Source organism: Saccoglossus kowalevskii, chromosome 14 (assembly GCF_978046115.1).
Source record: "Saccoglossus kowalevskii chromosome 14, keSacKowa6.1, whole genome shotgun sequence".
Classification (NCBI taxonomy): Eukaryota; Metazoa; Hemichordata; class Enteropneusta; family Harrimaniidae; genus Saccoglossus; species Saccoglossus kowalevskii.
The window spans coordinates 31,720,020-31,747,820 of record NC_140654.1 but is presented as its reverse complement, the minus strand read 5'-3'; the positions used below and the strand labels follow the sequence as shown (position 1 = coordinate 31,747,820).

Below are 27,801 nucleotides of genomic sequence, written 5' to 3'. Positions count from 1 at the left end.
CAAAAAATGCCTTAGATTGAGATCGTGAAGACAACATTAGATTGACTGTACGCTCTAAGGAAAATGCCTTTTAAGGTTATAGCCAGGAAATGACCTGTGCCTGTGTAAAATCTATATAGAAATCAATGACTTATCACTAGTCTGTAGCCACAGACATGTAGTCTATTTCTGCTGGTTATTTATCTTTATTTTGTATGTTACAGGGAATTTTCAATCAAAATTGACAAGTTTGTAGAAATTTAGCATGTCAAATAAAATGTTTCACCTGTCTAAAATGTGGAGTGTCTGACTAAACTGACACTCAGGTTGACAGATGACAGCTCTGATCAATAATGTACATTACCTGGATCAGTATGTGAAAAGGTACCGATGACAAAATCTAACGTAGCAATGCCAAGTATTCCAAGTAAAACCAATTGTAATTTGACCACCCATCTGACACCAGCTATGTTAATAGCCAATAGTAATAATATAACAGCAATGCCGACCCCACGAACTGCCCATGTGTTGTCGACCCATCCAAATGTTGCGGCAACAGACTCTCCAAAACCAGTGCAATATAAAGCACATGCAACAGTCTGGAATTAGTAAAACACAAAACGGATTAGTGACACACTGGAAATTAGTCGCAAATTCTATGCTGGGTACATATAGTACTGCCAGTCATGCAAGCAAGCAATACAATTATTTTTCACAAAATATATTAAGCACACGTTATAATAAATAAAACATATAAACCACAAACATCTACTTATTAATCATTACAATTACTCATATTAGTCTAGAGCAATCAATAACACACTTTGCTGAAAACCACATGTTTTAAAATCACAAGTTAATTTTAAGTTAGCTGTCCTGGTAATAGAAACCTCTTCCTCAGCTCTCCTACATTCAACCAATTTATTGAAAAGAACTCACCAGACACAAGACATGTTTTAATATTTTGTCTCAGGTTTTTTAATCTCATGAGACAATTTGTCTCACAATAATGTAAGAAAATACAAGTGACAATTTATAATTGTAGCATAAAATTTAAAAATAATAAACATTTGAGTACACTGTCTCCACTATAAGGAGAACAAAATACTTCATTTCTGTCTAGTTTCACATGGATGGTAATTGTCTTGTAATTTATAAACTGATGTAACAATTCTATCCCACATATTTAATTCTTGGTAGGTAGTAAATATTCGAGATTTAGTATGACATTAAATAGGAATTGACATTTTTTTAAATACCTGGAACACTCATTCTAAGCAACTGATTGTCCACATGACAGTATAGATGTCCAGTATAGATTTAGTGTGTAACCACTTGAACATCAAAGCCAACTATGACCAATTTTTTAACTAATAAAACATGAATGACTATAACTAATAAAGTCAAAGTCATGTTAGGATATGGCTTTTAAAAAACCAAAAATGTTTGATAATAATATCAATTGATTACTGTATATTGGTATAAAATAATACACTACAGATACCATTCATGTAAAAGAAAACACTTTTATTTTTACTACAAATTAAAAGCTTATCATGATTACAGCAAGTCTCAGAAGTATTGGGGAAGCCAATTTGCAAACTCACTAGCGAATTGGTTAACTGCTTGAGTTTTGACTAAACAGTTGGCTTTCGAATCTCGCTGGCGCCTTTCTTGTGGTCACGCCCACTTGGGGCGAATCTATATCACAGCAGGGGATGGTCGTCATACTTTAGGAGCTAATCAGACACATGGATGAAGATTTCGCTTTCAAATATATCAGGGAAAGTGTTCTATGTGTAATGACGTTGATTTTTTTAGCGGTTGGCTAATGTTACACTGACGGATCATTTAGATGTGAATGTTTGTCATTTTCTTCCTGATTTGTAAGAAACGTGTTATCATATTATCGCTTTATGCCAGCTGACTGTGGCCATTCTCAGGCTTACCAGGGAAACTACTTTTAGATTAGCACGCCTTGTAACAAATTAAATCATTCAGGGAAATCTAGACATGTACCTACCAGGCTACGTAAAAACATTCTATGTCCCCTAATGCAACTTAGATTTGCCCAGAGTGGACCCGACCACGAGTCGGCACCAGCCAGATTTGAAAGCCAACTGTTTAGTCAAAACCCAAGCAGTTAGCCAATTCGCTAGTGAGTTTGCAAATTGGCTGCCCCAATACTTCTGAGACTTGCTGTAAAATGTCAGCAAGTTTACATCAACCATAAAAATAGACAGCAATATAAATACCATATGTTAAATATTTATTCTGTACACATTTTTAGGAATAAAATTCATGGTGCCTGGTGTGCTTGGGTTTAGCAGATAATGTAATTTCAAATGGAACTACCATTCTTATTGGAATATTTTTGATTAATAATTGCTAGGCTACCATCAAATGTTTGGCATGTGCCCCAATATTATTTATCATAGTTCATATTGCCTAACAAATTGTCTAAAGTAAACTGGCATCCACATTATCACAGTTAAAGCTCATGAGAATATCAGGCTATGTACAAATTTACTGCTATCGGTAATAAAAATTCCCTACTTTCAACCTAATAACACACTTGACATTTAACAATTCACTAATGAATTCATTGGGTTAAAAACATCTTATTTATCACATTCATCTTTCTTTTCTTGTTTATACATATGCTGCATGGTTTAAACAGCTCAGAAGAAATAAAATTTCAGTCTATTCCAAACACCATGTAGATGATATTACAAGATATTTTAGTCATAAGTCTATGCTCATTCAAGTTTCACTTAAATTAATGTCAACTTTTTCATTGAATTATCACTTTGGGCTGATAAACCCATGTGAATCATAGTATTTTCAGTACCTATGATCCTGAGTTGGGGAAACTATTGCAGCAAACAACTGATAATAAGGAGTGACAAAAATATAACACATTTTCATCATCAGTTTTTTATCGCATTGGCAATTTTAAAACTATAAGTCTTGGTTTTCCAAATTTTTTTTAGTATCTTTAATAGTACAAGTAAATAAATCCTTTTTTTCATGACAGACATCCAATGTCTTTTTTTTTTTTGAATATCAATGGAGAAAATCAATTAATTATAAGTGTCAAGATATTCAAATTGATTGCGAAGCTACTTGAAAGATTTTGTTTGATTGGCTACTCAACTCAAACATGTAAGAATCAGACCAATCAGAGAGCAGCTTGTTTGTTGACAGTTTTTTCAACATATCATATTCTGCCCAGTATATAAGCTTCAAAAGCTACAGATATGCAGTCGGTTTATTGTTTTTTCAGAGAATGGTATCTATGTGTCTTAAAAGGCTACTCATACCTTCAAGTTCTGGGGTCTGATTTTGTGACTATTTATAATGTAGTAAGAGTCTGACACTCACCTGGCCAAAGCTGTACATTATACCGATGGTTCCTCCAATACGTGTTCCCAGAACATGGGATAAGAGAAAATACACTCCTCCACTCTGTACATGGCATCTTTCGCACACTCCAATAGCTGACAAGCCTGCTATTAATGCCACTATTATTGTCACAGTCACTATTAGTATTGATAAACCAATACCAGCATTACCCTGAAAAATACATAAAACATACGGTAATGTCATCCGGTCTATGCAAAATTTTACTCTCACTGTTAAATAACTCAAATATTTACACAAAGTCTCACAAAATTGTTCTGATGGGTCACCTTTACCATCAATTTTTACTAAATATCTAGCGTAAGTTGCCTTTTTTCAAGATTTATTTGCTTCAAAGCTACAAAAGTTATGGAAGAATATAGCTAAAATTATTATTGAATTTTATGTACTGAATTTAAACTGAGACATGTACATATAGACAATTTCTTTCCATAATTTTGATATAGACACATTTAAAACATGAAATTGCAAACCAACATAAATGAACATGCAAATTCTTATATTCTATTTAAACATTTTGAATAATAGAATAATAATAGAAACCTGACTACGGTATATCGTCATTACTTGATAAAATTGATTTTGTCTATCTTATTGAACTGACTTTTAAAACAAATAAGTTCACTGAAGGTTAAAATGATTTATATTAGATTTGATGCAGACTGGATGACTGAACCTTTCAAAACTATGAATAATTTACACAGTGTTCTGAGTTAAAGTGATGAAATATTCACGATATCCTGCCATTTTGTCATGCTGTTAAGTTTGTCATGATTGGTACTTTTAGCACTTCCATGTAATTTAACAAGTATATCGTAAGTCTTGTTTACTGAAGCTGGGTTAATAGTAGCATACACTGTATAGAATCATTGTTACATGTACATGTAGTTACACAAGGGTCAAAACTAGATGACACAATCGATCATTGCAAGTACAGGTAACTATACAAAATGTTTTATAACACTGCTATGGCCATGGTTAATAAAACAATAATGCTTGCAATCAAATCTTGGGGAATGTTGTAAGTCAGGTGTCTATCATGTGATCCTGTATTGGACATGTGTTTGACATGTGACCCTATATAGGTGTTTAACATGTGACCCTATATAGGTCGGGTGTTTAACATGTGACCCTATATAGGTTGGGTGTTTAACATGTGACCCCATATAGGTCAGGTGTTTAACATGTGACCCTATATAGGTCGGTTGTTTAACATGTGACCCTATATAGGTCGGGTGTTTAACATGTGACCCTATATAGGTCGGGTGTTTAAAATGTGACCCTGTGTAGTTTATGTCATTGAAGCTGTCAAATACCTGAGGATCGATATAGAACCCACTCAATAGACCTGATTTGGGTTCCTGAAGTTTCCTGATTGCTTAGCTACTATGTGCTCAAAGTGTGGTTGAATTGAGGTGAATTAACTTCCCATCAGCAAAAACACACAGTGTTAGTCAGATATTTTAATATACGAGGTTCAGTTTTGCACAGCACATATCGATTCTGCATTGCAGACATCCAAGATTACCTTGAAAGTTAACAAATTTGTCATAAAATATACATGTAGAAAACATGTTTTATATTCATAGACTTAAACAAAATATCAAACCAATATATGAACAAAATAACATTTATATCCCCATGGTATCCCATACATGTTATGTAAAATATTTCTGGGAGACAATATACAAGCATGTATATACAACTTATGAAAAATAGACGCAAACAGGCTCACGGGCGACCAGTAGTAAAATAACAAGCGCATACAGTAACAATAAACATTGAACACACTCTGGAACTCAAAACTTGTTTATTGAATGTTTCTTTTCTTGTCTAGGATCTGATGAATCATAGACATAACCGTTTTTAATATTGATGAGCACTTTCATGAGGTTACGAATAAATACCTCTCCAGCCTAATTAGAAGTCTACAAAGAAATGAATTTCTACACACATTTAATTCAATGCTTTAATTCAGTATTTGGCTTGTGCAATGAAATATATTAGTGGTGCATTATTTTCTAGACACTAAAACCCATTCATGTTTTAACCATATAATTTGCTTTGCTGATAAATTTCATGTTTCTGTACTTGATTGACTTAGAGCCAATGCCTGACAATGTGTCCACCCTTCCTATTTGGGGGATTTCTATTTTAGATTCAAGCTCGACAAAAAGTTTTAATTCTATGTTATGGGGGTGAGGAAATCACTGAGGAGGAAACTTGCTTTGTTAAACAAAGAAACGTAATATTCCCTCTAAAACTGACACATTGTAAACGAAAATTGTAACATGGAATGCCCAGTCATTGAAATCACAATTTTTGGAGCAGAGAACCTAAGGTACTGAGTCAGTCAAGTATGATACATGTAATAAGCTTTTTTAATGACGGCTATCAACAAACCATTTCAAATCTTAATACACATTAGTTGCGTTCACGCACAGCTCCTTAGCACGGGCTAAGAAAACGTGCGTGAACGCTTAGCACGGGCTAAGAGGTCAAATTCCTTAGCCCGTGCTAAGAAAACGTGCGTGAACGCTTAGCACGGGCTAAGGAATGCTAAGTACGGGTTAAATCTGATCCGAATTTAAGACGGGGTCTAGACCCTTAACACGGGCTAACGAAGTATGCGCGAACGCTTAGCCCAGGGCTAAGCGCCCTCTGTGGCGACCTTTGGGTGTGAAAAGTGTCCCATGTTCGTATAGCGACTCTTTTCCACCAGTCACTACTCCGCGCTCGCTTCCACACTGATCGGGTCGCTGTAGTAGAGCGTACAGCAGCTCCAATTGTAGACAAAATAAATTTGGTTTGCTGTCTACGACATGCATTAATAAAACTGTATTCTGTTACGCCCGCTGTATACTGTTTCTGTGCATCCAAATAAGTTGGGTCCGTCTTCTCTCGCGTTCCTGTGCACGTTGCTTCAAAATTAGAACGAAACATGTCAGCAGCAGAAATAGAACCTTGCGCGTGTCATTCGTTTTTCATTCGTAAATAGCGGCTTACCAAAGGTCACCGACTAATGGCACCCCTTAGCCCGTGCTAACGACTGGCCCTCCCTGTGCGTGTACGCAATTGGGTCTAGCCGAAATGCAAATATGCTAGATAAGCCTAAATCAGCTTAAATCTTAGACCGTACTTCGTGTAACGTGAGCACAACAACATGTATTATGATACACTGGTGATAGCCAGTTAGGGTTTCAAAATAAATTGCATAAAAAATATAGCAATATATTTACTGCTATAAATTCTTTTATTTTTCCTGTTGATTCCTAGTGATTAAGCCCAGAATGTACAGGAACCTGAAATAAGATTAAATTTCAGGACTATAAATAAAATACTTACCACCATCCAACCAGTTCGCAAGAATATAACCACACCAAATATGTTGATCATACATGATGTGAAGACACCGTCCCATGTACCAAACAACACAGGCTCTTTTATGAAAAAATTGGCTTTCCACCATGGCTTTTGAGAACTGGTATCCTATAAAAATAAAGAATACAAAGATTGCACTGTGTGAATGCATGCAGTAGCTTATGATCCCCCTGATTTATTACACAATGAGAGGTCAGTGCAATGTGTGCAGAGATTGTCATGACTCATCCTTATAAAATGCATCATATGTAAAAATAAGGAATACAATTCAAAGACAAATTTTGAATTCCATTCTTTGCTTGGATACCTCCACTAGGCTTTGATTAATAAAGGGGAAGTTTGGCAAACAAGATAATGATACCAGATGAAAGAGCTTCACAAATGTAGGAGAATGCTATTTACAATTTTTCTTTTCACAGTATAATGAAGTCCACCATCGTGATTCACCAGCAAAGGATTGTGGATAAATTATGATATTAAAGCTACTGTTATGAAAATATTGAGAATTGATTTCATCTACTTAGTACCTACCTACAACAAGTCTTTTGTGCAATCTGTCACTAACATTCCTACATTTAAACACTTCACAAATTTATCACATTCACATCACCATAAGCATTGCACATTTTGATTGTGTAATTTACCGCAGCACCCTGGGGTTCCAAGACTGACTTAGTCATGTTTTTTAATGGATCAGGTTTTCATAGAAATAAACTCAAGAAAAGGGGCACTCATAGGCCTTGTTTGTGTTTACCCAAAATAAATTTAGATAGCCGGATGGTTGAAGTGTGCGACAAAAATATGCGAAGCAAGTGTAATGGAAAGAAGTAAATGCATGTTCTGATCAATATGTGATGTCAAAGTGCTGAATACATAACACCAATGCATGGTTACTAAAAAAGAAGTAACCATGACATTATGATAAATATACAACACTAATTAATTGAAAGCCGAACTATATTCATATTAACTATAATAATATTTTGTTTTTAATTAAATAATATTATAGTATTGAAGATAACAATTTGAATAATAATGTATGCATGCATATTGCTGAGCTACCATTTGGCAAACTGCCAAGCATATAACCAGATTGTTCGCTTATCAGATGCATTTATTTTATCACATTAATCAATGTACCAATGTTAGTTTTTGTTTTTACTTATTCACCACATTCATCTCCAATACAAACTGTAAATCACTAATTTCCAATGTTAGTACCAATGTTAGTTTTTGTTTTTACTTATTCACCACATTCATCTCCAATACAAACTGTAAATCACTAATTTCCACAAGAGAAAAAATTTCATTAAATCTGCAAGTGCCTGAAAAAAGATAAATTGTGGAACGGTGAAAATGTCCCGAGGTCGTATTTATAACATGTATCATACAATAGCAGTGACATTAAGCCATGTAATATATTTATAACATGTATCATACAATAGCAGTGACATTAAGCCATGTAATATATTTATAACATGTATCATACAATAACAGTGACATTAAGCCATGTAATATTACATTTCTAAACAGCAAATCTGATTGGTCCATGCACACAATTTGATTTTGTTACGTTAACAAACACATATAGTCACTTCCTAAAATGCTAAAACATACCTCATTTAACGACTAGACACTTTTGAAAACTTTCAATCTGAATGTTTGTGTTATGCATTCACCAATGTGCATTCTCGTTTTTCATTTTTCACATTAGAGGCTTTCCTCGTTTCTAATTCTCCCAACCTTACAGCGGCAATGCACAGGATTAATTTTCTCCACTGAATCACCATTAGTGATTACCGATTAACTGTCATGATATGTAAAAACTGCTGATAAAACTAACCAACAATTTAGTAAAAATGTTGTCAACGTGTCTCAATAAAACATTGATGGTTCCAACAATTCATTATTAGTTTAATTGTAGCCAATAAACTGGCTGCAACGCATGTGCAAAGAATGGTGTTCCCATATGCTAATCAATCCATTGTGCTATTAAAGACACTTGGGACACACACACAAATAATGATTCTAATGTCACTAGTGAAACCCAGGTGAAAAAGCTAGAAATGCATACATATTATAAATATGATATCAAAATTTTTAACTCTAATATTGAATTTATTAAACTCATGTAGAAATTTTGTTATGTTCCAGGCCTTTTGATAAAATGAAGAACATTTCTTCGTAGAATGTTTTGGACACCAAACATAAATTTGTTTTTTATTGATGTCAACCAATGGAAACTATTTCTAAGGATGCAATAAATTTATGATTATTAATATTATTATGTTATATAAAAACAAGTATTTTGTAATGCACAGTCCCTGCTGTGTATTCAGTGGTAAAGACCATAAGCATATAGAATTAAGTTGTTTGTTATAAAGTGAGTAATAAAAGTAGTTTTGGAGTGAAAACCTGTATCTCGTAGTATTTTGTCACTCTGGAGATACGATATCACGTTTATAGCGAGAAAACAATTGTCAATATCATAGCAAAAAAGGTTCCAATCATGTGACTCATAAATGTCCAACGCATATACTTTATTTATGTTAAATCTCAAAGTAATTCACATTCAAGGATAATTTAGCTCTTAGTCCTGTGCATAGTGAACATTTTTAACATTGCAGTACTTGACTGACCTGATAGATGGATTGAGTCAGCCATCTTGAGAAGACGTTACAAATCAAAGTGATGAGCATCAACCTTTAGAAGTGGTTGCTTCTTCTACCAAGTTTAAAGTAAATCAGCTAACACATGCTCGGATCAGGTTCCGAACATGTAAAAATACCTGATTACAATGTATTTTTACAACAAACAAGCAGTTTTCAAGAAGAAGTCAAAAATAGTAAAAAGATGACAGACAGTCACTCAGCAGAGCTAAAAATGGCCGCCAGTTTGTCATCTTTAACCAAATAATTTAATCACTACATATGTATCAGATATTAAGTATGTGTAAGGTAAATGGTGTCCAAGATGCTGCTTCGGATACACGCACACATACATGACTTCATCTAAACAAGAACTAATTACTACACTTGTTTAATTAATATATTCACTGATTGGATACAAGTACAGTATCCTCTATATAGCGATTTTTTCTAAATTTGTCCTTGTACCATGTATCAACAAATAATGAAAATTCCTGGCAGTGAAAATAAACAGATAATGTTATAGTTGTTTTGTCTTCAAGGTACAAAGAATTTTGTTATTACATTGTACCTCAATAATATTATGATAAATAAATAAAATACAAAAATGTTGTGCAACAAAGTGATTTTTAGACATGTACATGTATGTACGTGACAGGAAACCAGAAACCTAGTGTTCTCTTCCTATAGAAGTATTTACGTGACAGGAAACCAGAAACCTCGTGTTCTCTTCCTATAGAAGTATTTACGTGACAGGAAACCAGAAACCTTGTGTTCTCTTCCTATAGAAGTATTTACGTAACAGGAAACCAGAAACCTAGTGTTCTCTTCCTATAGAAGTATGTACGTGACAGGAAACCAGAAACCTCGTGTTCTCTTCCTATAGAAGTATTTACGTGACAGGAAACCAGAAACCTAGTGTTCTCTTCCTATAGAAGTATTTACGTGACAGGAAACCAAAAACCTAGTGTTCTCTTCCTATAGAAGTATGTACGTGACAGGAAACCAGAAACCTCGTGTTCTCTTCCTATAGAAGTATTTACGTGACAGGAAACCAGAAACCTAGTGTTCTCTTCCTATAGAAGTATTTACGTGACAGGAAACCAGAAACCTAGTGTTCTCTTCCTATAGAAGTATTTACGTGACAGGAAACCAAAAACCTAGTGTTCTCTTCCTATAGAAGTATTTACGACAGAGCTAAAGGTTTGGTCACTGGCAACACAATCACATTTTTGTGTGTATCTTTGTTTCTTTGATGAGTTGCTAGGAACCAGCCTGGCTCCAAAATTTCATATCATAATTCTACCCCTCGTTAACAAATACATGTAGTATCAAAGCTATGCCCGGCTTCAAAATTTGTGTAGCTACATGTAGTATATTAGCTAATTAGTTGATTCTTTGTGGTGTTTGTAATTTAAGGTATATTACATGACAAGGTAATTACTCTAAATTTCAATGTTATTAACACATAACATCTAAACTATGTAATGGAAATACAAGTGGAAGACAAATACTATTTCAATAATGACAGTGTTTGTTAAAAAAAGAAAAAAAAAAAAAAGAACCACATAAATTGTAAATCCGGAAACCATACTGTGCATATATTCACCATGCATTTTAATAGAAGAGGGGGGGGGGGGTTATTCTCGAATATGTAGATTTTGAGTAATTCATAAATATTCTAAGTAGAAGGTAAATAGACCAATTACACAGTCATGAAATATAACTTCAATTACAAACACAAAGAATTAATTGTGTACACCATGTACTACATTGTGAACAGTTTACAATGTACTGGTATCCACATGAATTAATGGTGGACAGCTGAGTATTTTTATGCTCTCATAATTTGATATGTAGACTTTTACTGTTCTCTACAGCATAGTTTAAAGTGAAGTGATGCATTTTATTATAAAGCAGTCTGTTATTATATACTGCTATACTGTTCAGGGCTTAATATTCAAATTTAACCCTAGTGTATTGTTTACTTCACAAACAAGCCACAAATAATATGAAATCTACTGAAATAGGTAATTTTTTATTGCATTGCGTTGTGCTAAAATAAGTGATAGCCACATCTGCCACGAATATCAAGCGATTTGATTTTGAATTTCTTTATTTTCTGTCGAAATAAAATCTTTGAGAGGAATAATGCGTTGAGGTATTAATAAATTATTAAAATTGACCATCATCAAATTTGTATAGCACATTATGAACCATGGAAATACAACCAAAATACTTTTGCGCTCGTCGAATCCCATGCGATGTTTTGACATTACTACAATGCTATCACCTTTGTTTGTCATGTTTTTATGTACGATTCGCAGGATTTCACAGTGAATGGAAAATAGTTTGATTAACCTAGTAAACATATCTAGTTTTAGATTAATGAGCTTTACACATTAACAGTTTCAATTCTAAACAGAAGTTTGTAGAAGAAATATTTTAATATTTAGTATTAATTAATAATGAATCTAAAACGTTGTCTCCCAAGTTAGGTTATAATCTATATTCACAACATGATTGACCCAATTCTTGTACTGAACTACGATGACTTTATGACTTTAAATAATGTCACCTAACATACTGGTGTCTAGAGAATATTAACATTTATCTGTATAATTTGAACTACAATTTTTTTTAGTAAGGTTCTTGTTAATACAAAATGGTTTCAGAAAAAAATTTGTTATGTATAATTATTAAATAATATATTATTTGATGACCTCATGCTGGAGGGATTTTGAGCCAAGCTTTTGTAGAAACTAACACACACAAGACAATATAAATGTATTATAATTAGTGTGCAAGGAATGAGAATTGTGTACTAATAATGATTTCAGGTTTGGTTCACAAAATAAAACAAGGGGCTACAGCATTGCCATTTTAAAATGGCTGACTCTTATGAATACAGTAATAAAAGTGATGAAGGAAGCTATACTATAGAATCCTTTCAAAATGCTATGAATCAGAAAAGGGATAATTATATTATTCTGACCATGCTTCACAAAATAAGGTATGGGCTAAACACAAATTAAAAAGTATAACAGTAGATTTACAAATGTATGCAGATGTGAACAAGGAAGCTGTCATGACACAAATGCATAAGTGATGTGATGAGCGTACACGTACAATTATTATTTTCCCATTTTATATGTACTTCATTTATTTTGTCAGTTTTATTGTTTTTCTTTGTTTTGTTTTTTTCTCATTTTGTTTGTTTCTGAAATTTCTGTGCATCTGTAGTGCATTTTAATGGAAAATCATACTGCTTGGAACAGCCTTCGCTTCACCCCTGTAAATTATAGAAGGCAAAATGTTCCTACTATGAAACACATGCCAGGTCTTCAGGCTCTGCCATTATCAGAAAATCCTTGACAAAAGTCATTTTAAATTGTTCAAAATGCATAAAGGTCACTTAAAAAAAGCAGTTTTCAGTGCAACTGTTTTTACTTATAGCTAATTGTAAGCAAAAGACATAATGTCACCGATAAACTACATACAGTAGTGTATCTGAAATGCAAGTTCCAGACATTTTGTTGTCTTCAAAATGACAGGCATGTCTAAATTATCATTCTTCAAGGTAGTATACATTATTGACCATTATGAAAAAAATATTTCATCAGAATTTATATCATTATCACTGTACTATGCTTGTAGTCAGAACACAAATTTCATGTCAACTAAAACATTTTACATGTACATGAATTGTACGTGTTATATGGTATGGAACAATATCGAAAATGACACGTACAACAACACTGACCTTTCAACTGATTATCTGCATTTGAATATGAAAAGTTATGAACATTGTATAGGTACACGTATCTACTAAATGAACGCACTGCATTTAAATATGAAAAGTTATGAACATTGTATAGGTACACGTATCTACTAAATGAACGCACTGCATTTAAATATGAAAAGTTATGAACATTGTATAGGTACACGTATCTACTAAATGAACGCACTGCATTTAAATATGAAAAGTTATGAACATTGTATAGGTACACGTATCTACTAAATGAACGCACTGCATTTAAATATGAAAAGTTATGAACATTGTATAGGTACACGTATCTACTAAATGAACGCACTGCATTTGAATATGAAAAGTTATGAACATTGTATAGGTACACGTATCTACTAAATGAACGCACTGCATTTAAATATGAAAAGTTATGAACATTGTATAGGTACACGTATCTACTAAATGAACGCACTGCATTTAAATATGAAAAGTTATGAGCATTGTATAGGTACACGTATCTACTAAATGAACGCACTGCATTTAAATATGAAAAGTTATGAACATTGTAAAGGTACACGTATCTACTAAATGAACGCACTGCATTTAAATATGAAAAGTTATGAACATTGTATAGGTACACGTATCTACTAAATGAACGCACTGCATTTAAATATGAAAAGTTATGAACATTGTATAGGTACACGTATCTACTAAATGAACGCACTGCATTTAAATATGAAAAGTTATGAACATTGTATAGGTACACGTATCTACTAAATGAACGCACTGCATTTAAATATGAAAAGTTATGAACATTGTATAGGTACACGTATCTACTAAATGAACGCACTGCATTTAAATATGAAAAGTTATGAACATTGTATAGGTACACGTATCTACTAAATGAACGCACTGCATTTAAATATGAAAAGTTATGAACATTGTATAGGTACACGTATCTACTAAATGAACGCACTGCATTTAAATATGAAAAGTTATGAACATTGTATAGGTACACGTATCTACTAAATGAACGCACTGCATTTAAATATGAAAAGTTATGAACATTGTATAGGTACACGTATCTACTAAATGAACGCACTGCATTTAAATATGAAAAGTTATGAACATTGTAAAGGTACACGTATCTACTAAATGAACGCACTGCATTTAAATATGAAAAGTTATGAACATTGTATAGGTACACGTATCTACTAAATGAACGCACTGCATTTAAATATGAAAAGTTATGAACATTGTAAAGGTACACGTATCTACTAAATGAACGCACTGCATTTAAATATGAAAAGTTATGAACATTGTAAAGGTACACGTATCTACTAAATGAACGCACTGCATTTAAATATGAAAAGTTATGAACATTGTATAGGTACACGTATCTACTAAATGAACGCACTGCATTTAAATATGAAAAGTTATGAACATTGTATAGGTACACGTATCTACTAAATGAACGCACTGCATTTAAATATGAAAAGTTATGAACATTGTATAGGTACACGTATCTACTAAATGAACGCACTGCATTTAAATATGAAAAGTTATGAACATTGTATAGGTACACGTATCTACTAAATGAACGCACTGCATTTAAATATGAAAAGTTATGAACATTGTATAGGTACACGTATCTACTAAATGAACGCACTGCATTTAAATATGAAAAGTTATGAACATTGTATAGGTACACGTATCTACTAAATGAACGCACTGCATTTGCTCTATTAGAAGTGAATCTCCAATAGAAGCACATACATAAAGTAGTATACTGAATCGATCATTAAAGTATTTTGGCCATGCGCTACTAATAGAGCAAATATGGTATAGCAAATGCTATGTGTTCAGATACACAAATAACTGAAAGTAATAAATAAGGCTTTATACATGTACATGTGGTCATTTATTGTCAGCTGTCACATACACGTCATTTTTTTCAGAAATATGACAGTTTTCTTTTGACAGGATAAATATAATTACACATAAACAGTTCTGTAGTAAATATTAGGGTTAGCCTATTATAAAATTTTTGATGGAAATTCTCTGATGTGTGTGTCAGGATATCCTCCAAAAGGTACATTAAATTACAACAATTTGTTTCAATATGGCTGCCAAAAGGTATATTGTACATAAATTTATTTAATGAAAAAATCGCAGTCAAACTGCTTTTATTAATGTAGAAAATTAATCGAGACCATGCATGACTACTAAATTGTGGCGAGTCAAGAAATCACATAATCTAAAACTGTAGTATATACACACTTATTAGCGTTACTTATACCAGGCCAGGAAAGTACTGTTTTACAAATCATATACTTAATAGCAAATAGAATACAAATGTAGCTGGTTTGGACATACAGTCACCATTCATTACTATTCAAAAGACATACATACATACATTTATTGACCAAACATAAAACTCTACAAACCCTCATTTTAGATGAGACAATGAATGAAGCCCAGATGGTTTTAAACATGCATGCTTATTCATGTAACCAATACTCCACTGGTAAAAAAAGAAAGTTTAATAAAATTAACTGCAATAGTGATTATAATATGTATGTGTATAAAATAGTGATTGTATTTTGAAATTTCTCATTTTGGTTTAAACACATATGGTAGTAAATGTAATTATCCAATAATATAATAGTCTCAGGTCAAAGCTACGTTACAGAATGTTCTATGTTGCTCGCACATGCACCACTGTACAATGTAGTTCTAATGGCTAAGAGCAAACTGCTGTGGAACGCTGGTTAAAGAGCCGGTGAAAACAATACACTTTGAGGTAATCAACCAAATTTACACATGTTGCACATGTAAGAATAAACTTTCTGAAGAATTCTAGCGAATAACCCAAAGTACTGTTTTTTGACAATTTTTGACTTGTTTTCACGAGTGATGGTTGCTGGGCAGTGACGTGAACCATTAAGAATAACATGACAATTATCTTTCTGTAATCCTGGCTGGCTGACTTGATGAAGCTTATCAAAGTGTTTTGTCAAAGAAATTTTGCTTGATTGTGAAAATTATCTTTCTGTAATCCTGGCTGGCTGACTTGATGAAGCTTATCAAAGTGTTTTGTCAAAGAAATTTTGCTTGATTGTGAAAATTATCTTTCTGTAATCCTGGCTGGCTGACTTGATGAAGCTTATCAAAGTGTTTTGTCAAAGAAATTTTGCTTGATTGTGAAAATTATTCCAGGTGTTACAAGACAAGATAAAAATTTCCCTTTCTATCACATATCATGTCTTATACATATTAATTGCATTTTGTTGCTGAGAAATTCAAGTCTTACTACATGTACACACTGCAGCTATCTTGCGGAATTTGCAACCAGAAAAGACAGTGACTGCATGCATTCATATCCAGTACTACATGTACACACTGCAGCTATGTGGCGGAATTTGCAACCAGAAAAGACAGTGACTGCATGCATTCATATCCAGTAATACATGTACACACTGCAGCTATGTGGCGGAATTTGCAACCAGAAAAGACAGTGACTGCATGCATTCATATCCAGTACTACATGTACACACTGCAGCTATCTGGCGGAATTTGCAACCAGAAAAGACAGTGACTGCATGCATTCATATCCAGTAATACATGTACACACTGCAGCTACATGTATGTGGCGGAATTTGCAACCAGAAAAGACAGTGACTGCATGCATTCATATCCAGTAATACATGTACACACTGCAGCTATGTGGCGGAATTTGCAACCAGAAAAGACAGTGACTGCATGCATTCATATCCAGTAATACATGTACACACTGCAGCTATGTGGCGGAATTTGCAACCAGAAAAGACAGTGACTGCATGCATTCATATCCAGTACTACATGTACACACTGCAGCTATGTGGCGGAATTTGCAACCAGAAAAGACAGTGACTGCATGCATTCATATCCAGTAATACATGTACACACTGCAGCTATGTGGCGGAATTTGCAACCAGAAAAGACAGTGACTGCATGCATTCATATCCAGTAATACATGTACACACTGCAGCTATCTGGCGGAATTTGCAACCAGAAAAGACAGTGACTGCATGCATTCATATCCAGTAATACATGTACACACTGCAGCTATGTGGCGGAATTTGCAACCAGAAAAGACAGTGACTGCATGCATTCATATCCAGTAATACATGTACACACTGCAGCTATGTGGCGGAATTTGCAACCAGAAAAGACAGTGACTGCATGCATTCATATCCAGTAATACATGTACACACTGCAGCTATGTGGCGGAATTTGCAACCAGAAAAGACAGTGACTGCATGCATTCATATCCAGTAATACATGTACACACTGCAGCTATGTGGCGGAATTTGCAACCAGAAAAGACAGTGACTGCATGCATTCATATCCAGTACTACATGTAAATTCTCTTAAAATCTTGAAATATTGATGATATAATAGCTAACAGTAACAAATACAGATTTGTTGTGTAATTTTCCTTTTCCATTTAAATACATCAGTTTCCTGATTTAGGGGAAAATGTCTGCCCATGAGTGCATACTAAATACATAACAGATGTTTCAATTCCTTGCATGTCATAAAATATGGATATTGCTATGCTCTCTGTCATTAGTGAATGTAATAAATTTAGATTTTTTCAAAATGTTACACAACATTAGAGGTTGAATTAGGGAAAATTACATTAATATGTATAAATCTTAATGTTTTCTATTTCTTCTTTTCTCAATTAAAAATGTTACTACTTTAAAATAATTTTTGAACAATCCAGTAAGAGGCCAGTTGCATAACCCAACCGACATAAATTGCCACTAAAATAACAAAATATTTTAGAGATCCCAAGATATGAGACCAGCCATTATTCAACTTCATTAAAAAAAATTAACCACCTATACGATAATATGAACAATACAACAATTTAAAACTATTAAGCCAAAAGTTCTGAAATGAGATTTATAAGAAAGTTTGAATTATTAGTTATATGGAATCCAGTGACAGGTGACATTTTGTTCTGCTTACCTGCTGTTCATCAAATAATTCCTGTACTTGAGGTGAACTTTGCTGGTAACTTCCATCACTACCTGGTTGACAGACATCGTCACTCAGACCATATTTACTCCATTCTACATTTCGTTTGGATCCTTCTTTCTTAACCAGACTTTCTGATGTCTCTAATGGCTCGTACTTGTCAGCCATTATTGAAAGATGTAGGGAATTTTACAGAAACTGCAGAATTAGCTCAATTTGTCTCCCTCATGATGTCACAATGTTGCACACACCTATAGATTTGAATAATGAGAAATAGGGTAAGACTGACAGCTGCATGTTCAGATAACAGAAATTCATATCACTAATATTTTAATGAATTCCACAAAGCAATGTACTGGATGAGGCATCATAAGAATTAACATTAAGTGACTTGTAAATTTGGAAAAGAAAGTCTGGTGGTGAAAAGCATCATTTTGAATCAAGTTCAGCATCTATCAATATGGTGTTGAATTTATGGACAACACTCAGTCCATGGCAAACATGGAAGGGAGCTACCGGTACTCACATGGTTATAATAACCCATCAAATTGGACAACCAAATTTATGTAGATTTCTTCTTCTACATGCACAGTAACATGTTCAAGGCAAACTATAAGACCCTTGATAAACTTTATGCGTAGAATGTTACATTGCAAATAGGTAAGGAAAAATGGGTGAACAAAAGAAAACTGGAGGGGAAAGTACGGTATGACATATACACACTGACCAAATCACTCAAGACTAAATATTGTATTTTTCATTTTATTCAAACCATTGTACAGTGACATTTTTCATGTATTTCTATACTTTCGTAAGCTGACTCAAGTGTTTAATTAAAAACATGTCCAAGGCTCCCAAGTATGCTTTACCAGGGTGACATCTCATCTTGGGTTTTTTTTGGTCACATTGGATGCCTTGCACATGATATATACGCATGATCTAAAATACCTAAACATCTGTACATTTGTACTGAATTTACAACACATCAGGGATCCAGTAATCCCATAACCACTACAAATCATATGCATTTCATACCAAATATGTACATAGCATGGGTAGAACGAAAATATAATAATTTCAAATTATGCCAGCATGCCTCAATAAATATAATTCATAATTTAAAAAATAGTCTTGTTTATAGTCTGCACTTTCCTTCAGACGATTGGGACAAAAATAGCCACATTTTTTTAATTAAAACTGAAAATTGACTCAAATTTTGTCTGTTGGTTCCAGAATTACATGTAGGGTTCATTTCCAGAAATATTGAAGAATATACAAAAAAAGTTCAGAAAAATTTTAATGAGAAAGTCTGATCTGAAAAACAAAATACCGTGCATGAAGGTCCTATAATGTCTAACATATGCACCAAGTTTGAACAAAATCCATCCATAAATGCTTGATATCAATGATTTTTCAGCACAAAAATGGCCGCCATTCAGCCATCTTGAATCAGATAGTGAAACAAATTGATGTGCATATGTATAATATTATGTATGATGTATGTGTGAAGTTTGAATGTAATCAGTCCAGGCATGTCTAAGATATAGGTCCGAACACACATAAGGATGCACAGACACACAGAGGTCAAACCATAAGTCCCCGTTTTCAGACTGCGTCTGAACAGGGACTAACAAATGTAATAATGAGCACAGCAGCTTATTCAAGTGATGGAAAATTACTGACAACCATCACACAACATAAATTATTACAGAAGAAGACAATTTAATTTAGAAAGATTTTGATAAATACAGTTAAAACAGTTTGTAACAAACAAAGTACTAGCTATACAGTCCCTTGGATAACCAAACAATCTGCTTTGAATAAAATACATTTCACATTATTACTGCATTTGGATATTAGATCTTATGTAGAATTACTGACCATTTCTAGTAGTCAAACTATAACCATGGTAAGTAAAGTTCTCAACAAAGCGTATGTCATGATCTGAAATAGTTACTGCATGTATTGTGTTCAGTTTAAGACAATAAGACAACTTGAAAAGCGCATGTCAGAAAATACACAGCAAAGTATTAAACAGAGTCTCTGGAAGCCTGATTCTGTCACAGCTGCACTCTGCAACAAATGTGCTGACACCAATAATGTGTTCTGAATTTGTAAAACATCAGGCAGTAGATTACTGAAACAGTTTCAGTTTTTTTTTTTAATGTGTTTGTGTCAGGCAAGACTTTGGCCTCTATTTGTTGTTTATATGTAAATTGAATATGTACAAGTGCAGATGGTACATATTTAGACTATTTTGTTACAGAAACAGTATTTCATGTTTAGGACAGGGTGTGGGGTTTATCTTTCAATCATACTGGCAATATAATAATGCGCTATAACCAGCAGGTCAAATACAAGCACATATGTGGATCCTTCTTTTGTTTTTGTGAAGCTGATATTGTATATAAGGCAAACAGCCTACAATACTGAACCAAAAATATGTGGACCAAAGTTACGGCGAATGAAACTAAACTGGCATACCCTATTCTGATCAACATCCACCGAAATCTATGAAAATAAATTTTATACAAGAATTGTCTCTAAAATTTAGAAGAAAGCAAGCTTCTATAAACTCTGAAAGAATGTTAAACTATGTTTCTCTAGGAATTGTTTAAGTGTTGATAGCAACAATTCTTATACACATCATTATGTAATTTTTACTACCGGTAATTCATCTTGAAATTTAACTACATTTGTTACTAAGAAAAGAGAATCCATGTTTCTGTTTATATGACTTACTGGTATTTATAGTATTATTCACGGAGGTACATGTATGTACATTTGTATCAGTACATTTGTAACTTTAACTTACATGATAAATGCAGGCACTTTTCAATTCTAACATACATTTTTCATTTAACCTTGTGATGTAAAACAGAATGCAGTCAAGCAAGAATGATGGTACATATCGTTATGTTAATGTCACCCACACAGAATGTGATGATCACGTACTATGTAATGTAATTGTAACATAATTATTCATCTGTCACCGTAATGCCACAAGTTACTGTCATCAACTACCAGATACTCTTGTCTTTGAGCATACTTTGAGGTATCCTCCTAATAACCTCATATTATTACATATGTACTGCAGTTTATTTTGATTCGTCCCTGAAATCAAAATCGGTATTTCCACAACCCATATGCAAATGAGGTCTGCGAGCAAACAAAGTAGTCCCTTCAGGAGTACAGTTTTTCGAAATAAACAATATTTAGAAGTATGATATTTTCCCCCTGGGGTACATGAATATACTTGCCGAGTGAAATGAAATTTGAACAACAGTAATGGTACTTTCAGACAGTCACTTATTTTGGCCCAAACTAATTTGCATATCACCCATGCAATAATGTTTTCGGTATTTTCACGGTCGATATGCAAATGAACATGGTATTTTCATTGGCTACCGAACTATTTTTAGAAGATCCACCAGCAGTAAAATCATCGATTACTATCCAGCCGCAACCATCAGCATCGAGATACCAGGTTTCTGCTGGCGACGTTGTGGCGTTACTCAGTTCCAAATAAAAAATACCAACACCAAAAGAGCAGCATTTTAACCGGTAATCAAGACTCAGTCAATCCACGACCAGCAAGCAACATCACACACGAAGTTGTAGCGTGCATCTCAGCGACAACCGCTGTCGACGAAAGTCATCCCGTCAGTGGAGTACCGCAGTTGCACGGCATGTTTGCCAATGCACAATTATGTGGCAGAACTTTTAACTTCAACATAAACTGTGAATCATAGTCGTCCAGTTCAAGTTCTGGTTCTGCCGTGGTCCCAACTAAACGTCAACGAGTTATTTATTCGGACAGTGACTCAGATTAGACGTCTGATTATTTAATTTCAAACAAACAGTGACACGCGTTCTCCGGGCGCGTTCTACACTGACACGCGCTGCTAGGGCGTAACACTTATATTGGAACATATTAATGGGCAATGGGATTCCCCGACCTAAATTCCATCCCGGTTTGCACGTTCTTTCTTTCATACGAAATAATCAAGTATGGAACATATGTAATAATAACAGAACCCCACACCCTCCCCGTGGCTTTCGTTGCGTATGGAAGTTATTTTCACTCGAGATGTGGTGTATTCTGCTGTACTTTCACTCGCTTCGCTCGTGAAAGTACGGCCGCAGGATACACCGCATCACTCGTGAAAATAACTTACATACGCAACGAAAGCCACGGGGAGGGTGTGGGGTTCTGTCATATTATTATACATATCTGTCTCTGACAGCAGTGTCCCCCAAAAATTGCATACAGTATCAGCCAATTTGCATAACAATAGAATATGTAAATGCTTCTATTGTATTCTTTGTTTATCCACAATTTTACAGTTTGGAAACCCAAACTCTATGATGCCCTGGGGAGAACCCAGGAGAACCTTGGACAGAATGTCAACATTTTGCAGTATTGCACAGTGCATCTGTATCTAATCATTCCAAATATTGAATGATTACATAGTATTTCCAAGACGACAAACATTTGTCAAGACAGTTCGAGCTAAATTCAAAATTCACATTACATCTAGTATGTTATCCCTTATACTGCACATATACGCAGTGCATTATGGGAGATAGCCTCCCATTGTATATACCGGTAATGAAAAGCTACATTTATTATCACTCTGGAAACTCAACAAATTTTATGTAAATAATAATATTAATTTTTCATTCCATGTCAGCAAGGAAAATTTTGAGATATGAAATAAATAATCTCATTATGCCAGAATGGCAGATTCAACAATTTTTCATGACATTTTGTAAGTTGAACAAAATTGTCCAGTAAACCCAATTTTTTTTTTGGTATCCTGATAGGATGAACCCATAAAATGAAAGCATGATGAACATCACAATCTTCAATCTAGCTCGAACATCCTCATAGTGAGAAAGTTCCAATAATTTTTACCATTTTGCTCACTCATAAGTATCCTACACTGAGTGGATGTATCAGCACAACACATGTAATAACATTCAGACAGTACACGGTCACATCGACCATGTTTACACATGGCTATACTGTCTTTGTGCATACTGAAGCCACACACAGTGCCCCCAGACTGTTCAAACACATATTTTCTTTACAAAAACCCCACACCCTTCCCGTGGCTTTCATTGCGTATGGAAGTTATTTTTACGAGTGATGCGGTGTATCCTGCGGACGTACTTTCACGGATTCTGCCGTAAATTCGCCTATTCAAGAGTATTGATGTTCATTACGACTACCGTGAATGGGTAAGCTTTATTTCGACAATGAGCTGTTATCGCTGTAAATAATGTTAAATTATTCTTCAAATGCTCAGTTTATCTTTTGAAAACAACTAATTTTTTTATTCAAAATCAAATCATGCCACTTTCCAATCGAAATCCAGGCCAAAAGATCGTACAACAACATCGGCAAATCTATTCCACGCTGAGTTCAATAATATCAACATATTTAAATGTTCTATGGTAATTTGAACACGTTGGCATCATCCATCATTTTCATTGGTTAATTATCGATTTGACCTGTCAGGTCAAACATGGCGGATATTCAGCATCGAGCGTTGACAATGTGATCGGAATCATTCCCTTACGATGAAATAAGTTGAAATTTATTTGCATTTTATAACAATTCTTTTTGCACGTTATTATAATCATTACTAGGTAGTAATCAACAATTGTAAAATGCAGCATGACCGGATTGCGCTACCACGATCATTTGCTATTAAGCAATGCAGTTGCATTCGTTGTTATTTGAAACTTCTTTTATTTAGAATATATTTTCGTTACTAATAAAATGAAAAAAACAAAAACAATTGTATTTGGCGCACAAGGTTCGTTAATGTGATTTTTTTGGAGAAAAATGCGCTGTCTACTTTTTGATCCAGCAAGAAAAGAAAAGTATACAAATTTAACTTAGATTAGCTTCTGCAATACAAATGTAGTTTGTTTCGTTTTGGGTGGTCCAACTGCCGGGGTTGAAAATCGGCGTAGGTGGATTTTTCAATGAAAATATATGCCCCCTAAAAATAATTGATGATAATTTTTTTGATAATTTGAACCCCAAATAAGGGCCCACCTGCAGTGAAACTGCCCAAGCTATTTTTCGGATGGGCGAATTTACGGCAGAATCCAGTACAATATAAACCACTAATTAAGAAACACATGAAACATTTCCCTAAGCTAAATGTAGCTGTTTGAAGGACATTTTCATTGAATAATGGCATACATATACAGACACAAGAGAATCACAAAAACACCATCGTTACTTATATTTGACAAAATACACAGAATGTATCAAATCAGTTTTCTGTTTGATTAGCAATTTCTTTTAAAAAATGATGATTGGAACTGTATCTATATTTATAATAAATTACATACCGAATACACCTTTGAAAGGGTTCTCGAAAGGGCACACCACTCATCTTACAGAAATGTACTGTCAATATTGCTTGTGATCTAAATAATTTATGCAGCATTTAATACCGTGCGTGGTAAAGCAAATCTGCATCGGACCAGTCACAACTCAGGTAATTATTTCCGACTCATTGGATACAGCATAACTGCATGATCCTTATTTTTAATCTTATATTTTTAGTATGTCAAATGTAATTTTATCCCCAAAACACCAATGTAGGTCAATGTAGAATCGGCAATTTCACAAATTCTGATTATCAATACTTCAAATCTGTGAATGTCACTAAATAAATGACTATTACTACGCCATATGTTCAGCATTACTCAGCCTTTCATTTGAATCAGGATTTCACAAGTGCTTAAAAAAATACTTTGCATAGAAAAATTAACATATATGCAAGGGTGCAAATTAATTTCTTTTTAATCTCATTCAAATAGGAGGCTGGATTTGAATATATTTAAATCTAAAATGATTAATTTAAAATGAAATGAAATTCAATAATTCGTATACCCTGCACAAGTTACCGTACAACCTATTCTTAATTCTCTTATGCGATTGGAAATGCCATTAAATTACAAATACGCATATTGCTATGACAACACACAGCCAACTACAAAACGCCACTGCCTAATTTGTCCATGTACGTCAATGATGTGCGAGTTACCATAGAAATAGAAGATGTTATACTTAATTGTTAGTGATTGAGAATGTGTATGAAAGTTCACTGGATATTGAATCTTATCACACTGGTTACGTTATGTAATACACATCTGTGCCAGTCTTATCCAACTCACTACTTGGTAACAACAGTTTTTTTATGATCGTACATGTATTTCAATATGCATAGATAACGAGACATTTAGCTGATTGTTTTTAATTAAGTGACAGAGTAGAGCCTCCTAATAGTTAATAAGAAATTGAATTTGGCTGCAAACTTAATTAAATCTAAAGTGAATGTATTTTCTCAAAGTCAGAATTATTCGAATTTTACACATCCTTATCTATGTTTTGTGTTTTCAAAGTACTGTAAAATCATTTATTTTCATGTTTTGATGTTTGAGCCTTTTCACTGGGTTTTAATAGCCAATTTTTTGAGTAAAAAATTAAAATTTATTAAAATGTTGTCATGAATGTGGCAGAGAAAAAAAAATAATTACATAATTATTGTACATGTTCACAAGCATTTAATTTAGCAAATTTCACAGATCAGTGAAAATAGTGAAATTACAACCCAGTCAAAAATTAATGACAATACTCAAAAAAATTCAGCAACAAATGTGATAATTTTATCAATTTATCATTTGTTATGCTCAATTCAATAAATTTTCACTTGTACTAATTTACCATTGGTGATGGCGACACCCACCATGTTTTTTGAGAATGGGAAAAAATCCTTATTACGAGAACCATACAAAATCTGTATTTTGCAAAGAAACTGCTGAATTAAGTGGTATAATATTTGTTTGACCTTTCACGTTAAGAGGCTGATCAACTAAAAAGTGTTCCATTTATCACAGAGTAGAATAAGCAGGAAATAATTAGTATATGTAGGAATAAGTTGTAAATTCTCATGGGTATACAAGTAAGCTTTTTTAGCTACATGCATTGCAACTGAAGTAGCATTTGCTGTGTTACACAGTGTGATGTTACCATGGAAAATATTCAAATTGACAGCCATTTTGGTTGACAAGATACAATTGCCTGCATCTCATAGAAAACATGCTGACTACATAGGCTCAGTTCATCAGATCAAACGTTATTGGGTCCAGTTAGTGTAGTCACATAAAACCCATAAATTGTAATTGGAATAAATACAGTATGACATTAGTATACAAATACAGATGTAAATTCACTTCATATTATTGTACATAATTATGTTTTCTTATTTTGATCTTCTAGATTTCAATATCATGAAGCAAATTTAACTATGTTATTATAAATATTATTACAAGTAGATTTTTTTTTCAATGACAGAAACATAAATAAGACAATTTGTCTATCAAATCACTGAGTGGTCGGTCATGTAATGTATCAATGATATTTGTAGAAAATTCAGAAAATTAAAATTTGTATATATATATTTGTATTTCATAAATTAAATATATATCATGCATCTCTAATAATAAGGCACCCTGTACAATTTCCTAGGAAAAACATAAAAAATATAAAAATAACAAATTGTATATTGTTTTGATGACAGATAAGAAAAGATGGCAGCAATAAATTTTAAAAATAAAAATATCTATATAAAAATATGTGTGTGGTATAAAAGTTGCATGTACATGAGCCAAAACACATACAAAATATTTTTAGATCTAACTGATTTTTTTTAAATTATTTGTGATTAATTTTATAGATAAGTATCAAAGGGATCGTACAGACAGCTGTAGGATAAATGTTTCATCAATAATTCATCCCCCCACTATGTGTAACGTTCAAATTTAGAATAACATTATATTGTCACTCATGTTCAATATTTATCAAACATGTTCTACAATAATTAATTTCCGTTTTTTACAGAATAACAGAAGCTGTCAACGCGAGTGTCTTTCTTTACGTATCTAAATCTATTTATGGGGATCTAATGTTAAAACATCCATTGTGATGCAGACTGTACTGATCGTGATCGATCCACGACGACAATGTTGTTGATATTTTTTTTAGCTCAGTCTAACGGTCGTATAAGTACGCGCACGACAATAACATAAGCTGTGATTGTTGGATACTATAAGTCGATACAGATGTCATGGACATCACCTGGTGCATTACCTACGAAATTCTAGCTACTTTATTAGCTGAACACGGCACTGTTTCTCAGCTTCCGGTAAATTATAACACCCAGCGATTACGCTCCATATCGGGTGATTTTTAACGAAATTATCAACAGAATAACGTTCATATTTCAAATACATTAGATCAAATATTAATACTCACAGTCTGTGTCAACAGTGTTCGTCAGTATTCTTGATCAAGACAAATTTTCTGTGTTTTTTATCTTTCACTTAGATATCATCACATCCACTCGCTGGCTGCACTTTTAGATCATAAATAAGTACCTCTGTCCACAGCGTGTGCACCAATGAGAAACAGCCTTTTATTTTGACAACTACCAATCACAGACTCGGTGGCATACGCCTAGCTACCGTCCGAGAATCTGCAACGTGGCGACATCCATGCGCGTTATT

The 27,801-nt window shown here is 33.7% G+C and overlaps 1 protein-coding gene across 1 annotated transcript in view; it reads right to left on the bottom strand.

Moving 5' to 3' along the window:
* The window catches only part of LOC102805065 (solute carrier family 12 member 8-like), a 48,575-nt gene extending 20,919 nt beyond the window's left edge, over positions 1–27,656 (bottom strand). The window contains exons 1-5 of the mRNA XM_006822539.3: positions 27,551–27,656; positions 18,199–18,458; positions 6,748–6,891; positions 3,364–3,555; positions 344–578 (exon numbers count right to left, since the gene is read on the bottom strand). Coding sequence (XP_006822602.1) covers positions 344–578; positions 3,364–3,555; positions 6,748–6,891; positions 18,199–18,375 — 748 coding nt within the window. The 5' untranslated portion in view covers positions 18,376–18,458; positions 27,551–27,656. The remainder of the gene's footprint in view (positions 1–343; positions 579–3,363; positions 3,556–6,747; positions 6,892–18,198; positions 18,459–27,550) is intronic.
* Between the last annotated feature and the right edge of the window lie 145 nt (positions 27,657–27,801).